Source organism: Gopherus flavomarginatus, chromosome 3, assembly GCF_025201925.1.
Source record: "Gopherus flavomarginatus isolate rGopFla2 chromosome 3, rGopFla2.mat.asm, whole genome shotgun sequence".
Taxonomy (NCBI): domain Eukaryota; kingdom Metazoa; phylum Chordata; order Testudines; family Testudinidae; genus Gopherus; species Gopherus flavomarginatus.
The window spans coordinates 222,068,265-222,091,026 of record NC_066619.1 but is presented as its reverse complement, the minus strand read 5'-3'; the positions used below and the strand labels follow the sequence as shown (position 1 = coordinate 222,091,026).

At 39.6% G+C, this 22,762-nt stretch overlaps 1 protein-coding gene across 17 annotated transcripts in view; it reads right to left on the bottom strand.

Moving 5' to 3' along the window:
• The window catches only part of TENM3 (teneurin transmembrane protein 3), an 857,073-nt gene that overhangs the window by 6,613 nt on the left and 827,698 nt on the right, over positions 1-22,762 (bottom strand). For all 17 annotated transcript variants that reach the window (XM_050945288.1, XM_050945293.1, XM_050945292.1 and 14 more), the window contains 5 exons: positions 16,989-17,164; positions 15,072-15,307; positions 8,529-8,825; positions 4,237-5,848; positions 1,583-1,713 (listed from right to left, as the gene is read on the bottom strand). In XM_050945288.1, coding sequence (XP_050801245.1) covers positions 1,583-1,713; positions 4,237-5,848; positions 8,529-8,825; positions 15,072-15,307; positions 16,989-17,164 — 2,452 coding nt within the window. The remainder of the gene's footprint in view (positions 1-1,582; positions 1,714-4,236; positions 5,849-8,528; positions 8,826-15,071; positions 15,308-16,988; positions 17,165-22,762) is intronic.

Here is a 22,762-nt window from a genome sequence, read left to right as displayed (position 1 = left end):
ATTCCCAGTGTCTTCACTTCCTGCACTCCAACTGCCTCTCACTCCTTTCCAGTCTCACTCCCACCTTCTGTTCTCATTTCAAAGATTCTGAAGAACTGCCCCAGCCTAGATCCCCCATCACTCTCCACCTTGCTGTGTGCGTTCTCACCATCCTTTTCCCTTGCTGCTTCCTTTGTTTCTGAGTCTCCTTTAAAATACCAGATTTATTAATCACTTCCCATACAACATGGGTCGGCAACCTTTTAGAAGTGGTGTGCCAAGTCTTCATTTATTCACTCTAATTTAAGGTTTCGCGTGCCAGTAATACATTTTAACCTTTTTAGAAGGTCTCTTTCTATAAGTCTATAATATATAACTAAACTATTGCTGTATGTAAAGTAAATAAGGTTTTAAAAATGTTTAAGAAGCTTCATTTAAAATTAAATTAAAATGCAGAGCCCCCCGGACCGGTGGCCAGGACCTGGGCTGTGTGAGTGCTACTGAAAATCAGCTCGCGTGCCGCCTTCAGCGTGCCATAGGTTGCCTACCCCTGCCATACAATGTAACTCATTGTGAGGTACATCCTTTTCCTACCCCCTTTCATAATCTCTGTTTGTCTAAATTAGATTAAAAAAAGACATGATCCTAAAGAGTTTACAATCTTGTAAAGCACTGTGCAAAATTATGATACTATACACAGATTCATTAACAACAGTGATCATGATAATAAATTACTGACCACTACTTAAAATTCTACATAATCATTCCTGTAAATGAGAAATGCTTTTTTTTTGGAATCATTATTCTGGGATTGTCCATTTTTTATCTCTTCTTAGTCTGTCTCATTGCAAATTTTGGGATTTTATTGTATGTAACTTTTTGTTCTCTGAATGACTAGATTTATAAATTCCATTTTACTAAATGGCAGATTTGGCTTTTCAGTTTTACATTCTATTTCATTTCTTTTGTCATTTAAAACTGTTACAGGTGTTCTGGTCTGCAGTAGATACTTTTTTTCCCCATGGAATTTCATAAGCACCTGGAGTTTTGATTCTATGTAATGTAATGGGTTTTACCTGAGGTAATTTCATTTTCAATATTTTATCTTTACATATAAAACATGGTTAATATTAAAGAGAAGTAAAATTGTACTGGTGCCCAGTATGCATAATTTATATCACCTATTCTTCCGTTTATTTCACAGTCTATTTTTTTATTACTGTATTCACTTTCTGCCTTCAGGCAGGGTGTTGGTATAAATCCAATCTCTAGAGTTTCCACTGGGAAACCTACAACTCTAAAAAGGGTTTCAAAGTACTATATTTATTTATTATTTCTCTCTACATTCTTATCTATTTTATTGAAAACAAACTGGATCTTGTTTAAAATCATACTTAATTTACCAAAGTACAAAAACTGGTGTAGAATTAGCACCTGTAATTAAGTAAATCCTTTGGAAAAATATTTCAGGCATAGAGATTTGCAATACATTGTTTAAATAAAAAACTGGCAAGCAGCACCCTGAGGAATGTATAGGTAAATTAGAAAAGTTCCTTCTATTCAACCCTATCTCTATCTTTGGTGGTTTTTTTATTTTTCTTACTGGTATATCGTCCCATTGCTGACTCTTCACAAGTTCATACGAAGGCTCTGTTAAATCAAATTTCGGAACAGGGAAACCAGGTATGGCATTGTGCAGATGGAAGCCAAATGTCACCAGCCAGCTGTTAACATCTGGAAGAAAAATATAAAAGGGAAAAAAAAGAATTTTCTGTATTTTGAAATGTAATTTTTATCTGTTTTAATCTAAAAGTAATTCTTGTCAAAGCCACAAGAGTTGCATTGCGTAACATTTCAGAATTATTTAACATTCTTCTTGTGGTACTGGTGTCTATAGTCTGTACAGCATGAAGATTTTATACTACAACTCTACTGGAACTAGCCTATGTACAGGTATAACCCAGATGGCATATTTAGATAACTTCCAAGGTAAAGTACTACTCCAATCTTAAAGGTGGCTGTTTTTAAGGCATTATAGTCTCTCACGTTTATATCTCAGTGATCTCCAGAATAAATATAGAAGCACAAGGAAAAGATGTTTTTCTAATTGCTGCCCTGCAAACTCCACTGGCATTTCATAGTCAAGCTGAGTTCTTTCCATCTCCGTAAACAATCATCAGTAATAAAAGTACTGCAGGTCACTTTCTGTTCTCAGTTGTGTCCAGGCAATCCTATTGTCTCCTCTTGCACTCCTATTTGGGTGCTCAATTGCCTTCCATGTAAGGAACTTAGTAGGCAATTTTGTTGCTGTAAAAGAGAGATCAGAATCCTACTCACCCTCTCTTAGATTTAGTTGGGCGAATGAGAATAAAAAGTAAAATTGCTCCCATCCATCAGTAATACACCTCTACCTAGATATAACGCTGTCCTCGGGAGCCAAAAAATCTGACCGTGTTATAGGTGAAACCGCGTTATATTGAACTTGCTTTGATCCTCCGCAGCGGGCAGAAACGCCCTCCCAGAGCGCTGCTTTACCGCGTTGTATCCGAATTCGTGTTATATCGGGGTAGAGGTGTACTGTTGAAATCTAATCTCTGCAACACTTCCTATTTCAGAGTAGCAATTAGCAACTACAACGGGAAAAACATTTTGCTTGCAGGATCTTTGTAGCACTGCTACTCTTAATTGTCTATTTGTTGCTCTTGAAGTGTGGCTTCTACTCTGACTGCAGCACTGTAAAATGGAAACTTCTTAACTCAGCAGCTCCCCTATATATATATTCAGAATCCTTGCTGGTAAAGTAACTAAAATTAGTTTCTAGTTAAAAAAAAATATTATGTTGGGCACACTAACAATGGATTGTGGTTGTTTTTCAGTAGAAAGCTAGGAGCCGGGTTAGGATGGAGAAACGTTGATTAGCCAGAGTAGGGGCAGTTTGCTCTGCTCATGCCTGAGCTGTATCTGTTCTATGGATTTCTGTCTGGCCACCACCTTTTCGCACATACTACATTAAAAGAAGATGGAAGGGCTGTGGGTATTAAAATCCAGCAGTTTCCAATGAAAACACCTCACAAGTGGGGGAGGGAATAGAATCTTTCAGAATGTCAGAAAAGGTCTTGAAAATCTTTACTTTAAAATTATTATTTAAAGTGTTCCCAGGTACATAATAAACCCCAGCAAGCTATGGATACAAAGCTGCCATCTGGCATTAAGTCACCTAAACTAATCATAGAAGCTCCAGCTTTATATGTATGGTTGGGTTCATATTACTGTATACAGTAGAACCTCAGAGTTACAGGAATGGAGGTTGTTCGTAACTCTGGAATATTTGTAACTCTGAATAAAACATTATGGTTGTTCTTTCAAAAGTTTACAATTCAACATTGACTTAATCCAGCTTTGAAACTTTACTATGCAGAGGAAAAATGCTGTTAACTTTTTTTTTTAGTAGTTTATGTTTAACACAATCTTGTTCTGTGGTTGCCTTTTTTTTTTGGTCTCTGTTGTTGCCTGATTGCATACTTCCAGTTTCAAATGAGGTGTGTGGTTGACAGGTCACTTTGTAACTTGGGCGTTCGGAACTCTGAGGTTCTACTGTAGATCAAAGATGTTAGTTAAAATTTAGTTTTCATTTTTCTAGTAATACTTTTGTGGCAACTGCATTTCTCTAAATGTCACACTGAAAATTAGTGCTACGGCATTCCCTACAGTACATATTGCTAGGAGATGATAGATTCAAGGGACTGTAGGCAGCCCTATCTCTGACAGCCTGTCAACACCTATTAACTAACCAGTGGGCAACTGTTTGTCAAATGATGGAAAACCACTTGTTTCCCTATTTCCTTTTTGGAGGAACACTCACACCTCCTTACTAAATGCAAATGAGCCTCATTTAGTCTGACCCAACCTAAATAAAAAAAGGCACAGATAATCTTACTTAGTTCTAATATTGAAACACATGACATGTATTCACATAACTCTGTATTTTGCAGGAACTTCCGTTGATGCACAGTGATATGTCATTTTGCTTTACATAAATGGAAACAAACTGAAACATGCATCATCTAACCTATTTGTGTAGCAAATGTTCTGAACAATTAAATTAAATTTCCTGACATTTTCCCATATTCAGTTAGCTGACAGCATACTTAGTTCATAACGCACATGCTCAGATTTCAGGGTGGTGAGTACATTATAACAAGTTAGATTTTTGAGTAGGTGCGAAATATTGCTACAATTTAAACAATTACAATTTACCTGTGATATAATCTTTCACATCATGTATTTTACTGGCTGGATTGTTATTTCTAAACATGTAGAGGTTAAAAGGAGCTGGATCCTTCCCAATTCTTTTCCAGATTTCAATGTCAGGTGTAGTCCAGCGGCCTGCCAATATGTCATAATCTCTTTCTCCAAAATGGACTAGTTTAGTCAATGGGTCATACAAGCCTCCGTGGAATCCTATTACCAACTGAAAGTCAAGGTTGGAGTCAAAATAGATCTCGCCATAAGCAGTGTACTGAATTTGTTTAAGCATCAGACCGTTGCTACTAAAAACAGCCAGTGGTGTCCCAGTGTTGTCTGAGGCAATATAAAACTCATCCCCACTACTAATCTCCATGGCAAAAAGATGCCCTTGCAGGTCATAGTAAAGAGAAGTGATCTCAGAGCTTGAATGGTTATATACATGAGTTATCCTGGTTGGATAAGTAAGGTCTGCATAAAAAAACTGGAGGTGCTGTCCGAGGCTAGTTTTACTGGAAACCCGTCGTCCTAGCCCATCGTAACGGTATATCACTGTCCATCCACTGCCTTTGCTGTAAACTCTAGTGAGAAGGCCCTTTGAGCTGTATTCAAAGATCTCAGTACCCCTCTGACGCAGGAATCCATCTTCATCTAATCGGTACTGAACATCGCCTAGTCGAGTGATTCTGTCTCTCAGGTCATAGCGAAGTGGGGTCAAACGGGCACTGTTACTAGGGTTGAGCAAATGGAGGTTGCCATTTAAATCATAGTTGTATCGCCACATGATTTTTTCATTTAGATAAACTGTCTGGAGCTGACCATCAACATCATATTCATAAGCATATTTGGTGGTATTGGCAAATGGCCCAATTTTAATTTCTCTTTTAGTCACTCGCCCCATGTTATCGTACTGAATTGTAATCCAGTACATTAGTGACCTAAAGATTTCATACTGAATTTCCTTGATGCGGCCATGAGCATCAAAGTGTTTTGTATAAGTCATTACAGCTGTGGAAATTATCTGGTTAATATCATAATATATAACTCCAAATTTTCCAAACTGCTCAACTTTACCAGAGATATCGTCAAACTGGTAGAGATCAATAGGCAACGGGGTTTCATTGATGACACCTTGCATGCTAGTCACTCTGAAGCTATTGTCATAGCTGTAGTCAAATCGAGCATTTACCATTCCGTCTTCACTAAAGCGGAAAATCTGCCTGTCAATCAGTGGGCCGATTTGCCTGTATCTAATGGTGCAGATAAAACCATCACTCTGGAGGTTTACTGTTTTCAGAACACCTGCTGTCTCATCATAAGTAAAACTGACTCTTGTACTATCATACAAAATTTCTGAGAGCTTCGTCTGCCTTCTGTATTTGAACAAGACTCTTCGGCTTGTACCCAAGAAAGCTGTTTGAAGGAGCTGTCCCTCTTCATTGTAGTCCATGATAACGGAGGCGTTGCTTTCAGGGGGGTTGTATATGTTCCGGTAATAGCCAATGGAACGAATGGTTTGCATGGTATGACGAGCAACGCTGGGCATGGTGATGGCAGAAAGCCTATCCAACAGATCATATTCAAAGATGTACTGCCGTTGGCTATGAAGCAGGAGGACCATTGACTGAAAAGCAAGAACAGATTTTAACCATGTGACAAATGGTGAATTAACACACAATTTATTGACAACAAAAATGTGACATTCCACTTGAGAAAATTATAATCTTTTTAAATTCAGTTAGCCTTGACCTTACATGTTAAACATTTCCCTGCCTAATTTACTTAGGTGCTTAATTGTAAGGAGTTCTGTAATTAGTGGCTCCAGATTCATAATGTGCTACTTGTTACGACTGTGTCATTCTTTTATAAAGTACTTGCAGCCAAACAGCAGATTGTCAATGGATTTGGAAAAGGCATATTTAATACGGGCAGAAGAAAAACTGTCTTCAAGCCAGTAACTCACGAAGGGAACAACATATGGGAGATGAAATTTCTCCCCCATAATTAGTGATAATGCAGAAGAATTTTACTAGCCTCAAGATCCCTGAATGTTCTTGTTCTTGTTCTATATGTATTTGTGACACAGGCATAGCAATTGTTTGATTATTTACATCAAGAGCAGCTACACAAGAATTATTCTGTCAGTCAATTCCATTTTCCTGATACCTGGATATTGTGAATCATTGGCCTTGATTAAATCATGTACACATTGTTATTGAACAATATTTACTGAATAATGGCTTCATTGGAAAAATAATTAGAATATTAGCTCCTCAGTTAGGAACCTTGACTTCTTGCATTGTATAAATACAGGTAAATTTATAGCACTAAATAATAACAGTTGCATTACACCTAGAGAGATGCCATATAATAACAACACAGAATTATTTATTAGACAGAACTCAAGTTAGTAGGCAAAGCAATACTGAAAGAAAGGCTCTGTCCCAGAGGAGAGTTGGAACAGTTGATCCTGAGAGCATCTGTGGTTCCAGTTTCCTTCCAACCAGTAGTATCAGTTGCTCTGGTGAGAAAATCCATACCATCAGCCACAGTTTGGAACTGGGATTTCCACAAAGTACTGTCATTACAGCTCAGAGAATTTATTTTCTGAAAAGCTTGGCCAGTAGATTTTTTTACCCATGTGGGCTTTCCCCACTTTATGGATTCTGCTGTGTATGACAGCATTCCTCTCCTTCTGCCTGGCTACAGGTGAAGCTTTCCCCTATGTTTCATGGATACTGGAGAGGAGGTGGGGAGCTTTCCAGCCTCATACTTTTTTTTTTTAAATAAAGTTTTCTCCTATTTAGATCTTCCCTCCACTGTTACAAACTGGTCTCAGCTTTGCAGCAGCAGAATGAAATGACTTAATCTGAACATCAGCAGTCATAGATGCTGCTACTTGGGGTACTCTATGGGGAGTAAGGGGGTCAACTTGATGGAGAAGAGATAAGGACAGACCCATGAGTTACCCTTAATTCCAGCAGGACCTTCTGAAGTAGCTGTAGAGTGAAACGAACCAGTCATGCCAGGTTCACTCCACTATTGACAGCTTTCACCCACTCTTCAAAAGATTATTCCATATGCAAAACATAAACAAGCAATATAAATGATAATAAGTAGATGATTTTAAAAATAGTTGCATATTAATAACAGAAGGTGTTATCAATAGTTCAGGGAAGGCAAGGCATTTATTTGAACATGATTTTAATACTGCCCCCTTACTGATTTTAGTTTTAGAAACTGGCAATATTATATATGTCTTGTCATGTAAACAATGCATGATTTTGAAATTATGCAGTCAACACAACCTTTTTCTTACCCATAAATATAGTATATGACTATGGTCATGACTAGCGTGTATTCCTGCTAGCTGAAAATATCTATTCAATGTGAATTTTACTGAAGGATGGATAAAGCAAAATCCCTCAGTATGAACTTCATACCTTGAATGGCAACTTCATTTTTTGCTCATATTGAGCAATACACTTTTAAAATTATATGTTCCATATAGCAAAATACCTAACACAAAACTGCAAACCACAGAAAAAGAGAAGTTACTTATCAAAGTAACTTTTGTTCTCTGATTATATTACCTGTGAAACGGTGTGCCCAGCCAGGAGTTACTAGATCTATAACAAAGCAATCAGGCTGGGGGGAGTGGGAATGGTAGTATATGATTGCTGCTCTCTCACAGCACTCTAGAACTAAGGGTACTAGAAGGGTTCTGCTGTTACATGGCAGGGCATGAGATCTCACAATGGAGATATGCAATGACAGTATGAGGAAAGAGAGTCATGCTTCTACGATATTAATATATAAAGAGACTTGTGAGTTCTCCATTATTGCTTTGATTCTCTGCTACAATATGAACAAAGTATGAAATGGCAGCTTTAACTATAATGAAATAACAACTCTTTTCTGTGCCACAAAACACAACATACAAGTTAGACATAAATCATTTACTATTGACTTAAGTTACCAAGATCTAATTAATTCCTGTATATTATTTTATGTATTAAGAAAGCAGGTAGATAGAGATGCCACTTGTTTGTTATATGGCCTAAATAATTTACAAATACACCAGTTACTAAAAGTTAACTAAGGCTAGACTGCATGTTTAATGCAGAAACACTAATCACCCCAGTACCCACGTGAATCACATAGGGGCACCTAAAACCAGAAATAAAATTTGGTTCTGCCGTGTATTTTCTCTGCATATGGCTGACATGTTCTGCGCAGCTTTCAATGCGCCCAAAGCAATGTTGATAGAAAAAAGCATTTGTTAAAACTTTAGTGTTCTTTACCTTTTCCAGATAGGTGTAACTCCAAGTTTTTCCATCAGCAAATACTCTAGATACAATCCTTCCCTGCCCATCATAGTCTACTTTTTCACTAGTGGTTCCTCGCTGAATACTGCCAATTTGACCTGTAGATGAATAGGTAACATTGACAGCCATCAGCTTGCTGCTTGGCAGCCAGAGAGTTGGATGCCCTGATGCGTCGTAGGCAATCCTCAGCAGAAATTTACGGTGGTCATCATAGATCTTTTCTGTCTTTGTGGTTCGATCAAAGTCGACTGAAAGGAGGTTTCTGCCATTAACCTTTTACAAAACAAACAAGATGACAAAATAAATCATGTTGTTCAAATACCAGCCACCTATTACTTCCTCAGAGTACCAGCTATTGTTTAAACACCATTTATAATGATTGATTCCTTGTGTCAGTAAATTAATTTAGCAACTTCTTGCCGTAAGTGCAAGGCTTTAGATTAACTGCTGTTTTAAAAGGTTTCATTAAGTAAAGAGACAGCCTGGCATTTGTTCAAAATCTTTTCAATTAAATTCGTTAAGGTTTAGTCAACAGTTAACAAAATACTGAAGTATATGCATTGAAAACTTTTATAATAACTGGTGCTACTTGAAGAGCCCGTACCACTGTTTAAGTAAGCAGTACAAAAATGTGGGGCAATGACTAAAGAATTAGCAAATGATTCTGTGAAACAAGACAAATCACTGCACAGTTAATTAACATTAATCAATGACACTTCAAAAGTGAGCCCTAACCCTTTACTGTGAGCACTATCAAAACAACTAGTAAAAGTTAAGCACATAGGAATTTCCATACTGTATCAGAGACACGATATTTAGTCCAGTATCCTGTCTATGACAGTATCTAATGCAAGATGCTTCCAAGGAAGATGCAAGAAACCCTTAGTAGATAATTATGAAATAACATGCCCTCAGAGGCAGTTTATTCCCAACCCATGGGTCAGTTAAAGGTTGGATAATGTCCTGAAGCTTAATGTTTGTAACAGTTTTTAATAAAAACAGACAAACCAGCATCAACCTTTCCAGTCTAACCATGGAACTTTTCTAAGTATATGTACAGAAAAACTCTTCGTTGAAACCAGTGATAACAGGGAGTTCCATACATTAATTATACATTATATGCATTTTTTTTCATTTTTAAATATACTGCCTTTTAGCTTCATTGATTGTCCCTTTATTCTTGTGTTATGAGAGCAGATGAATAGAAATGTCTGATTCTCTTTTTGTTTACTATTCAGACTTTATAGACCTCTAGCATACCCTGTCTTATTTATCCCTTCTCTACAGTAACCTGTCCTATTGTTTTTTAGTTTCTTTTTTAATCCAGGCCTACAGCCATTTTTGCTGCTCATCTCTGAACCCACTTCACATGTGCTCTCTCCTTTTGGAGTTTTCTGTGTGAAGATGAATAGTGGATAACCAAGATAGATTTTCAGCACAGCAAAATGATAATAAATGGGAAGAAGGGGCAAGAACAAGATGACAGTTGTACAACGCATTTTTAAAAATCTGCTTTCTAAACTGACATATGCGGGAGAAGAGAGGAGTATGAGTAAGGGGTGAAGAGAGCTAGTCCAGTAACATTTGGAAAGGAGCAAGAGAATACGCTGATCAGATAAACTTTTCAAGAGTGCACATGAGTGAAAATGTAACTGTCTTGAACTTTACCCAACAGTTGATGTGCATCAAGAAGATGCCTCTAAGTTAGATATTTATTGTTGGGCTAACAGATATTAAAGAGCTGCTGCTGGATCACAGAAAAGTTTGGAAAAAAACCCCAACCATTTTCTAGAGAATCTGATCTACTTATTTATCATATTTGTCTCTGCTGACTTGTTCTTGTGGGATCAGTGGCATAAAAACAGGATCTTTGTTCTCACCTTCAGAACAAAAATCTTGTTTTCATGTAAAAACTGTGTTGTATAAAAAAAACAACAGAAAAATCTAACAGCTGCAGAAGTGTTGTCTAGTACACTTAATGAGCCGTCTAACATGCTTAAAATATACTGTCACAAGTGAGTGTTCTAAGGGCTTGTCTATACTTGAAACACTGCAAGGTGCAGCTCCGTCTCTGTATCCCGTCACTGTAGACACTACCTATTCTGATGGGAGAGGTTCTTTAGTCGGCATAGGCAAGCCCTCTCCCTAAGAAAGAAGAATCCTACCGTCGACATAGTGCAGCCTACACCAGTGGTGAGTTCACTTTACCTATGTCGCTCCGGGGTCTGGATTTTCTTACACCCTTGAGCAATGAACCTGAGTTGTCCTAAATTTTTAGTATAGACCAAGATTGATTCTAAAACCAGTTTAAATCTGAATATGACATACTCCCATCTGCCTCACTTCCCTTGTTTGAGGGCTTTTGCTATTATTATTTTCAGGCAGATTGTTTTATTCCATTTTCCTATCTTTTAGATCAGGCGATTTGCCTGAATTAGTTTTTCTGTAGAGAGTGCTCTTTATCTCTCTGTCTTCCATTTCTTAGCTTTCCCCTCCATTCACTTCTGTCTGTCCCTTTCTGCCTATTCTTTCTTTGGAATTCTCAATAAAAATGGGAAAAATGTATCAATAGTCCACGATTATGAACATGACTAGAAGATCCAAAGTCGTTCTGTATGTGGCACAGATTGCAAATTATTTTGTGATTATGGATAGATTTAAAAATTATTCAGATGAATGTATCATGTTACCTATATCAAGTATATTAAAGTGAAAGTGTAATATTCACTAGCACATATCAGCAATACGTTTTGTCATTGTCTTTGTGTACATTTGTCTTCTTTGCAGCAAACTGTTATTGACATATTAGTGGAGAAAAGTTAGGAGTGCCCCGTTTTTTGTTCTTCCTTCTTCTCTCATTCTCTCCTCTCCATTCTCTTTTCTCCTTCATTCTTATGCAGACTGCACTGTATCCTTTCATAGTGTGTGTTCACACAAGTTTTTAAAAAAGGTTTCAGCTTTTTTTCTCTAGGGCTTTTTTCCTCTCCTTTCTCAAGGCATTTTCCTCTCATCATCTTCTTACTTTTCTCCTCCTGCCCTCTTTCCCCCCAAATAATTTAATTATTATTATTTTATCCTCATTTCTAATTGCTCACTCTGTTTTTTCCCTATTTTGACAAATCTCTCCCCCCATTTGCCTCTCCCTCTACTTTCTCCCCATCTCTCCATAACCTCTGCAAGGCTGTAGCACCTTACAGATTATTCTCCCTTCCTGTTGCACTAGAGCAAGGAAGTTTGAAGGGTATCACTTCATTTCTGACAGATGGATTAATGAGGATTTCTCTTTTGCCGATTCTGTCATTTATTTGGCCATATTACATTTTTTTGGTAGCAAGCCAGGTTTAAGTTAGATTTTCTTAGATGCCCAGAGGCCTTTGGGTAAGAGAACGCTATAAATAGTATATTATCCTCCATCCATCTAGGGTGCCTTGGCCACCAAGAAGATTTGACATGTGCTTCAATAGGTTCTGCTAACCTCCCTTGTTGCACAATGAAATGGTTATGAACCAGAGAAGCCAAATCATTTGTAGGGGTGGTGGAGATGAAAGTTACAACACTAAGGAGAAAAGAAAAGTGACCCTCAGCCTGAACACAGTAATACTTAAAAAGAGAGTACAAGATTTCTGTCTAGGCCAAGTTCCTTTTCTTTTAGTTGTGCTGCTTTCCTTTCTCATTCCCTTAGCAAAAAACAGCAGGTGCCAAAACTAGGTAGGGTTTTGCTTACCCTGAGCAATCATCACTATAAATAATCATTCCTCCTTGTCAGAAAAAAATCTATTTTTCTTGGGGTTGAGGAGGAATATGAGATGCAAGGGTGTTTTTCTTTTCTTCTTTGTCCCTAATGAAATTTTTTAAATGGCACATTACCTATAACTAGTCAAGAGGAACAGACTGAAGTTATTCACTTTTATTTGATGAACTACCAAGGATCGATTTAAAAGAATTAGGTGTAATTCCAATAGTAATTCAGATTTCTATTGTGGTTTTGAGGTGGTTTCCTGGCAACGCAATTCTGAGTGCTTAATCTAAGTTGTCTTTATCAAATGGCTGTTGTAAATCATAGTTTGCCTGCTGAATACATTTTGCCTACTCTATAATAAGGAGAAAAAACCTAACAAGATGGTAAAAGGCACATATTAGAGGATTATTTTGGGAAACAAAATTAAGACTTTTCTTCCAGAAATATGTATTGTTGCACTAGTGTTATGGCAGGAAGTGTTACAAAAGATAGTAAAAGTTATCTTCAAATACAGTAACTCCTCATTTAACAATGTCCCACTTAAGGTTATTTCAATGTTACGTCCCTGCTCAATTAGTTTAAAGTTGTGCAATGCTCCCTTATAATGTCGTTTGGCTGCCTGCTTGTAAGAGTCTGTGGAAGAGCAGTGACTTTAAAAGGGAGCATTGCACAAGTTCTGTTTCTCCATCTCCTCCTCCTCCCTCCCAGTGCTTCCCCCACGGCCAAACAGCTGTTTGGTGGCACTCAGGACTTTCTGGGAGGGAGGGGGAGGAGTGGGGAAGCACCATGTCTCTGCTCCTCCCCCTCCCTCCCAGGAAGTCCTAAGCGCTGCCAAACAGCTGTTTAGTGGTGCTTAGAATTTACTGGGAGGGAGGGTGAAAAGTGGAGAAGCAGGGCTTCCCTGCTTCTCCCCCTGCACTTCACACTTAGGACTTTCTGGGAGGGAGGGGCAGAAGCAGGGAAGCACTGCATCTCTGCTCCTCCCCCTCCCTCCCAGAAAGTCCTAAGCACCGCCAAACCGCTGTTTAGTGGCGGTTAGGGCTTTGGAGGGGAGGGATGTGGCATGCTCTGGAGAGGAGGTGGGAAGAGGTGGGCCTGGAGTGGAGTGGGGACAGGAAGAGGTGGGCCTGGAGCATTCCTGGCAAAATCTGAGCCTGTTCTCCAGGGAAGCTGCCGCTGCAAAGATGCTTCCTAGTGTCCTTGCCTGCAGCCGGCTGTGCCTGTGTGGGGTAAGCCAGGAGCACTTCCCAATCACAGTATAATGCTTTTTGTCTGCCCCCCAAAAATTTCCTTGGAACCTAACCTCCTGCATTTACATTAAATCTTATGGGACAATTAGACTCATTTATCATTGTTTCACTTAAAGTTGCATTTTTCAGGAACATAACTACAACGTTAAGCGAGGAGTTACTGTACAGGAATTCCATGACGTTATCAACATTCAAATTCAACTGACATCTCTATGCTGATGACTCACAGATCTACCTGTCCACTCCAGATCTGTCTCCTTTTGTCCAGACTAAAATCTCTTACATCTCCTTGTGAATATCTAGTCATCAACTCAAGATTAAGATGGCTAAAACAAACCTCTCAATTGCTCCCCACTGTCAAGTCTTCCTTGTTACCTCCTTTCTCAATTACTGTGGACAACACCATTCTGCTGTTACTCAGGCCTGTAAGCTGGGGGGTCATCTTCATCTCACACTTCTCTCTCTCTCTCTCTCTCGGTCCTTGCATTCAGGCTATGTCTAAATCCTGCTGATTCTTTCTACATAACATCTCTAAAATATGGCCTTTCCTATCCATCCACACAGCAAAACTCTCATATGAGCTCTCATCATCTCAAGCCTCAATTACTGCAGCATTCTGCTCTCGGGCTTGGACAAATGCATTCTTGCCCCACTCGTATTCATTCGGAATGCTGCTGCAAAGATAATTTTCCATCACTTTGACCATGTAACCTCTCTCTCTGCATCCTTGCATTGAGTCCCCCTTCTCTAACACATCAAATCTAAGATGGTTCTATGCACTTTCAAAGACCTTCACAGCCTATCTCGATGCAATATATCATCTCTCTTTTGTTACTGAGGTGGCGACACTCACCTCCCATTACCCATGATGCCAGTCTGTACAGCCCCTTGTTAAATTTTCAAACAAGCATCTCAGTGCTTTCTCCTATGCTACCTGTCACCCTTGGAAGGTACTCCCATAAACATCTGCATAGCCACCTCATTATCTACCTTCAGATCTTTCTTCAAAAGTCTCCTGTGCTGTAATCGCTACAAAAAACTTGTCAACAGTTTGGCTATTTGTGAACTGAGACCACAGCCTATCCACTGACCAATATTGTCTCATTCTTTTCTTGTACTCCCCTAGTCTGTCTGGATGCATCAGTTGTTTCTTTTCTTATACTTAGATTGTAAGCTTTTTGGGATGGGCAGCATCTTTTGCTCTCTATGTCTGCAGTGCCTAGCACAATGGGGTCCTCATCCATGACTTGGGCTTCTAGGCAGTATGGGAATACTACAAATACTACTACTAAATGCTGACTCATTCCACGATATTAGATATCAAGTTCAACAAAGAAAGCCCACGGAAAAGACAAGAGCAATTAAAGAAAGAAAAACTCTACCCAGGGCTACTTTCACCTCTCCTGTGGGAGTATATATTCTACATATGCTGTGGCTGAGGAATGAATAATACCCATTGAATAGTGCCTCTGTTACCACTCATGAACATCAAATGCTGTCGATATCATGCATACTCGAACATTTCCTCACCCTTAGCTTTCGGCCAAACACATTGACTTTTCCCTGGGCTTGTTCTTTTCGGAATCTCCATTCTACTAAGTTCTGTCCATTCTCTCCTGGAAGAGTCATGTTTCTTTTCGCTACTGTTGGATTGGCTGTGCCAGCTAAAACATGCGGTTCTGTTTGGTAGTGTGAATCCATGCCACTGGCATAGATAATTCTGAGGGAGCCATCATAGCCAATCTGGTAGCTGTTCCTTAACTGATCTGAAAAGGAAACAAAGTATAAAAACTTACTTACATGAGTTAAAAATCTGGCTTTTTCATGCATTCACATATGCAACATAAGTACAGAGAGCCTTGACATTATATAGTGACATTTATTTTACTAATACATGCAGGGTAAGATTTTTAAAAGTACCTATGGGCTACAGTTACACAGGGAACTTAGGCACAGCAATGCTCAGCACTCAGCTCGTAGGCCGTCTGCCACCCAGTGGTATTGACACTCCAGACTCTCCAGGCATTGTATATGGAGAGTCAGGTGCTTAAGAAGGGGATTCACAGAAGCCAGCAAGCTGAACAGGGAGCCAGCTAAACTAGCCTCCACTGAAATGCAGAGAAAAAGGGAGAGGTTTAATGCCTAGATCCACAAAGAGACTTAAGCATCTAATAGGCTATGAGGAGGTGCTTCCTTCCAATTGGGATTTATAGCCATGAATCCTCTCCTGGAGTTCGCCACAGAGCACCTAATCCACACAGACATGTTCTCCCCACTCTTATAGCCAATAGCCCAGTAGTGAGGGCACTCACCTGGGATGCGGGAGATGTGGGTTTAACTCCCCTCTCCACCTTAGCTGGAGCTGGGACTTGAAGCCAGGTCTCTCATATTCCAGATAAGTGCCCTAATTACCACACTATTAGGTATTCTGGGGGGGCGTTTTCCTCAGTGTCTCCTTTTCAAGCTGTTCCATTCTGGTATAATATTCATTGCAGCAGGGACTTGAACGTAACTCTCCCACATCCTGGGGAGTGCCCTAACCACTGAGCTACTGGATATTCTGGGATACACTCTCACTTTCGCTCCCTCGCTAGTGGCTTTTGTGAGGGGTTAAGGATGCTCAGAGCACACCTACCAGATTGGGCCCACAGGCAAGGTGATAGATAGGAGAATGCCCTGTTTGAGAAGCCTGCTGGGGATTAGGCATGAGTTAGTGCACCGAGCAGCTCAGCAATGACAGGACTTAAGCAGTTTTGCACATGCCCAACCAGCAGAAACTTAGGTGCCTAGGGGACTTCAGGCACCTATGGGGTTAGTTAGCAGCTGAGTAGTGGTTTTGCAAATGTCAAAGGTGCCTAAATATTGGACTTAGGTGCCCAAGTCTCTTTGAATCTAACCCTAAGTGACTTAGAAACACAAATTCATTTGACTTGCAATGGGACCTGTGCTCAAAGTCACTTAGGCACTTTGGAAAAAATCACACTTTCAAAGAGTAATTCTTCATCATAAAATATATTCTTTATTGTATCATTATATTTTACTGTATTTGCAAAATACTAAGTGCACTGTGACTGTTGCTAGAACATGCTGCTGTAGCTTCACACACTACCTTAAATCTCAGATCCAATGCCAAACCAATCTTTTTCCCCCTCTCTGTGGTCTTTCATCTTTGCTTATTGGCAGACTAGGTATCCTCTATGCCTGATCCCAAAGTTTGTTTCCAAAACCAAGAGCTTGTTGGTTAGATAATAAAGTAGAGTTAATTACATCCTTGTATCTACTCCCTCCCTCTAAGGTCCTTGAACTGTAATATTTTCACTAACATCTGCTGTGCTAATGTACCCATTTAGGCGGCTGATCTGAATACATTATGCACTGAAAAAAAAACAGTTTAGCAATTTAGTATCTGATTATAAGTACCTGTGGTTTTTGTTTTGTTTACAGTACCTTGAACCATGGTATAGAAAGAATCAATTGATGATAAGTTTGAAGTAATGCTGACATCTTCCTCTCTGCTAGATGATTCAATGTCCACTGTAATGGCCCTTTCCATTTCCCCGTGAAGGTTAGTGACCACTCCAGTTGGAAACGTAACATTTGTGAGACGACCCTCACTGTCATAGCTAAAATAAAACACAGTGCAAAATAAAACAGTAAATAGCAAGAACAAATTGTTTTTACTTACAAGTAGAATAAACAGGAATATGAGCTGCTGATACTGTAAGGAGTGTTTGCTTTGTGTGTGTGCTATATGCACAACGAAGAATTCAAACATACTTTGAAGTAGCACAAGGCTGTTTAACACACAGGAGCTTCAATGGTACTAGCAAGAGCCAACAGATGGATCTCCAGCTCTGCATATTCTTTGAAATGGAAGCAAAATCATGTTGCACATCTAATTTGATGTTTCAAAGAAAACATGCTTAGCAGTGTAATTCCTTAGCATTCTGAACTCGCTTTCTATGATCAGAGTAGCTTTATTTCACTGTTATATTTACATGAGGAGTCCCCACAATTTTTCATAGCATGGACCATATCTTAAGAGAGATTGTCTCATGGGTCCATTTCCCCTGCCATCCGCAATTATAAATCTTATCTGCCCCCTCCTGTTCCCGACTGCTTAAGATCTCTTGTATTACTAAGAAAAGTAATATTAGAATATAGTTAATGTATTTTTAGCTCTCTTTCTGAAATTTAGCTGAACTGAGGCTAGCCAGTGTAGGAGACTAATGAGATATTTGTGGTCCATGGACTACAATGAGAACAGCTGTATTCCATTAAATCATTTATATAATACTCTATTTTCCTGCTGCACATATATTTTCGTATAATACCTGTATATCTATTAAGCTTTAAATAGGTATATAAAACATCTATAATGGAAATAAACATGTGATTTCTGAAATGTGCCTTTTCCCATTGTTATGTTAATTAGATGTCACTGTGTGACATGCATGGTACTGTAGACAGTAGAGGAATGATATGGAGAAAACAAAAATATAATGCAAGTTAAAAGAGCATTTTCTCAAAATATATAGTTATGGTTTTCCCATCAGAAATAGGTATTTAATAAAAATTCTAGGTCTCAGTAGTTGCCTTAGTTGCTGGCAGAGCAGATTTTAATGGAAAAGTAGCAGCCAATCTCTATGAAGGCATCAAGGTTCAGGATCACTTGGAAGAGAGATGGAATGAATGTTCCATGCCATCTTGATGACAAGAGTAAGACCAAGTTAGAGCTGCATATAGGTTTTATGTTTTACACTTAAGTTTTCCTATAGATGTGTGTAAAGTTGCACTTTCCCCCTAACCGATCATAAATACTGTGTTACTGAATTATTTTAAGATATGTCAATGCCTCAACAGTGGCTCTCTCAAAGCATTAGGTAGGCAACACTGGTTTCCCCCAGTGATTTCAACCCTTCAGTTAGAGTGGTAGAACTGCAACAGCTTTCAGCACACCACAGGAGGATGTTTATGGCCCTCTCATATTACTGAAAACACCAAATACATTCTGTTTCTATAGTGTGTCCTATCTCTCTCATGATGGTCTCAGATCTCTCTCCACCATTCTCTCAAATATCCCTCAATTCAAGAGACATCATACACTTTACACCCAAAGAACCTACAGTGCATGCGCGCGCACACACACACACACACACACACACAAAAGTGTTCTCTCAGAAAGGCAGAAGTCATGGGATTGAAGTAACAGAAAAGGCTCTCTACTTTGAGGGAATGATTTCCACATCATTTTAAACCATCAACTTAAAGTCAATTTGCTTGCATATTTCCTTTATCTATCATAAATACCACATGAGATTACTGTAATGGGAAGAGATTAGGGTAAAATACTTCTCTAGTTGTTCAGTTTGGTTGCTTTTGGATTTGACAGCACTTTGTATATATCAATTTCATCCTTTCACTGCAGTCCATTTCTCCTATTTGTGTAGGATTTTCATAACAGGAGAGAGGAAAACGTCTTAAAAATAAGAAACTGTGGTTGCTATTCCCAAAGTAATCAAGAGGTGGCCTCATGTTTTACAATTAACTATATTTCAATTTGACAAGATTTCTTCAAGTTTCCAATATAAATCTCTCTCTCATTTTGGGTCTTCTTCACATATTCTGTCTTACCTTTTGGACTTGGCAAGTTGAGCGATATTGTACTTATGCAAAAAATTGAACCAAACATACCAACATTTCTTTCACTTCAATTCAAATGACATTTGTCCCACCTTCAATCTCATCCTTCAGAGCCGTATACTTAATTTTCTTTCCTGCAAATCTTCCCTCTCTGTTTCCCATGGGAATGAAAATATGCCAATTAACGTCTCTTTCTAGGTTCTGCTTTATAGCACAATGTTTTAGGGGAGTGTTTGTTGAAATTATCTTGCTGGGAATTATTTATTAACATTCTTTGACTGCTGTAGCCAAAGAAAAGAGCTCACTTCAAATAACTCTCACTGTAACTACAGTAACATAGTTAAGATCACTCATTAGAGGGACCTCTGTGCCTATAGAATCACAATACAATATGTAATACTTGATCATAACTCTGCGTATAACATTCCAAGTGTAAAGCAGTGATAGTTCACATTTCATCTCTGTAAGGTTGTGCCTATGGCTGACATGGAGTCCATGGGTCTGAACATTCTGTTCTCATTTTTTCTAGCATCTAGGGAGAGGTAATAAGGTGCAAATAAGAAGGCTCCCTTAAAATCTGCCAAGTTTCACTCAGCCAGAGAGAGTCTCACACTGGCCTTTCTGCATTCCCATGGGTGCAGGGAGTGAACACTGTTTCCCCTCCAATTCTCTCTCCTGGCTACTAGTGGTGACTTTTGGGACTGCTGGACTGATACACAAGCCTTCCTCCTCCTCCTTTATTAATGCTCCCATCACTGGCTTCATCGCCTCTGCTGTGCCTCTTAGTGCAGCACAGTGGATCACAGTGGGAAGGGGGAATGAGAAAGCAGTCATGAACAGCTGTGTTGGGGCCTAATATTTGCTGACTCTCCTGATTGTGTACTGTAGCAGCATATCCCATTTCCATGTCTTCCCACATAGGTAACACCCTACCCTATGGTTCTCTTGTGCCAGGATCTGATGGTAGGTGACAATGTTTGGAGGAAAGACAGATTCTGGGTTGCCTAAATTGGAGGCAGGCAAACTGCACAAGAGAGGTCATAAAAATGCAGGGAACGGAAGGATTGTTGGGAGTGTGGGCCAGTGAGGATAGTGGAGAAGACCACCATTGGAGAGGCTGAGGTTAAACAACTTTGTGAAAGGAAAAGAGTCACAACAGAAATTGGAACTCAAGAGAGACAAAGAGAGGCAGGGCGGCCTAGAGGATTCAGGGGGCCTGGGGTCTTTGGTGGCGGATCTTGGGGCAGAAGAACCCCCCGCTGCCAAATTGCTGCTGAAGACCAGGAGCAGAAGCAGCTCTGGAGGCCTGGGCCCCGGAAGAGTTTTCCGGGGCCCTCGGAGCGAGTGAAGGACCCCACTCCAGGGGCCCTGAAAAACTCATGGGGGCCCCTGCGGAGCCTGGGGCCTGGGGCAAATTGCCCCACCTCTGGGCAGTCCTGAAGAGAGATGAGAAAGCAATGAAGGTAAAAACAGGGGAAGGACAGTGTGGTAGCTAATGCCTGGGACATGGAATCAAGAAATGTGGATTGTATTCTCAATTCACCCTACTCGCTTTTTGCGCACACTTGGGCAGGTCACTTTCCTTCTTGGTGGCTCAGTTCCCCCAACTATAAACTAGGGGTAACAATACTTCCCTCTTTCACAGATAAATGAAAGGTGTTTATATTATGTGCCAAGAATAATCATTAATATATCAGTTTTAGATTGGAAGACAGGCTGCATCAGAAAAAGCTCACTCATTTCATGTGTTCAGATACTTGACACATGTCATTTTAAAAGGTACTTGGAACTTGAAAGCTACAACTGCCTGATACAGGCATGCTGGTTTAGGAAATGCTGAGCAAACTCATAGGTAGTATGGGAAAAGAAAGAAAGATTTTCCATTCCCTTGTAGTCAGGAACAGAAAGCAAGGTGGGAAAGAATGAGCTATGGATGCGTTGTCTTTCAAATCCAGAATGTGAGGAGATAGATGGGAAACTCTTACCTCTCCCAGCAACAATGGGGCAACTTTCTCTTTCTCAACAACCTGGAAGCTTAGTAGGGGTGGGGGAAAAATAGAGGGGAGGTGCTCTTTATTCTCAGAAAGAAGGAAAGCAAGCCAAAGACGCAGAGAGGATACTCTTCCCTTTCAGCAACCAGGGGAAAGGGGTGGGTGAGAAATACTGAGGGGGCTGCTTTGTCACTGATTATAACAACCTCACAGCACAACCCTCACAATTCAATATTAACAAACTATACAGTGATTACTTTCTGGCTCTCTCTGATCTCATTCAATGAGAAAGTAGCTCTGTTAGTTTTCATAGGCTGAATACCCAACTCCTATGCCACTCCAAAACATCTAGCCTGCTTGATGATTTAGCTCCAATCACTCTTCCCAACATTCCCACTTTCTTCACTTCCGTTACCATCTTTCATTTCCACGATTTATTCACTACACAGCAAAAATCTCTTCTCCCCGTGTCCAATCTGCATTTTCATGATTTCTCAAATACTCCATTTGCCTTCGACTCTGCTCTTTCTGTAGTTTACCATAAATTCAATTTCATGCTGGATTGTAATATGAGCCCCTCATTTTGTATCACAGCATATGAGTACACACTGTAGCAGTATTTTATTAAACATGATCTCTTCCACAAATAATGTGAAATGTGACTACTTCCTTATCAGGGCACTAGACATGGCAACGTCACTCTAGACATCATCCTGGGCATTCCTAGGTTATTTTTCATTTTTTTAACTATATCCAATATTGTTACAATTTGTTGGTGAGTTCAGATAGTTTTCTCATCCAAACTTGTCAGTTTTAGTCCAAGAATTTTGTTTTATCTGCCCAGTGGTCTAACGTTGAAATTACCCTTGAAGACATTGGATCTAAGGCTAGACGGCAATCCCCCTCTCTTTGGCTGTTCAGAGCTTCTTTGATTTCTGCATGCCCACCCACAAACACACATACTACTACTCCTCCAGGCCTTTCTGATCTTCCTCATGCACTCCAGGTTCTACAACAAAGCCACTCAACCAACCTCTCAAATTTCCCTTGAGGATGGGAAACATGGTGAACTTTTCAAGGAAAAAAAAAATTACGCTCACTCACCAGTCTACAGTGCCTTTCTCAAATTCTCTCAACTCTACTCCACTCACCTTAACAAAATCACCTCATATGGTCAATGACCACAAAAGGCAAGAGTTGAGACTAAACTAACAACACCATCGGTAGAACTGGCCTGGAGAGTCAGACTCCTTGGCCTACTTAAGATCATCTGCTGCTGCCAGCTAGGTTTCTTTTCCACAATGACAGACTCTCAGTGGTAATGATTATTATCTTCTCAGACTCTTGACCTTGTGATCTCTAACTGCTGGAATGCTCTCTTCTGATGTCCATCTTCTTCAGTTTTAATTGCATCCCTTCCCATATCATTTTCGATTCTAGCCTATACAGGACATTTTCTTCACTCTTTCATTTTCCAATGTAGTAACTTCTAGGAAAACCTTGTTGCAGGAGGAAATGTCCCATGCTTAGTTGCACAACATAACTTTCACCTGTGCCTTATATGGCATATATCTCAGTTCAGAGGAG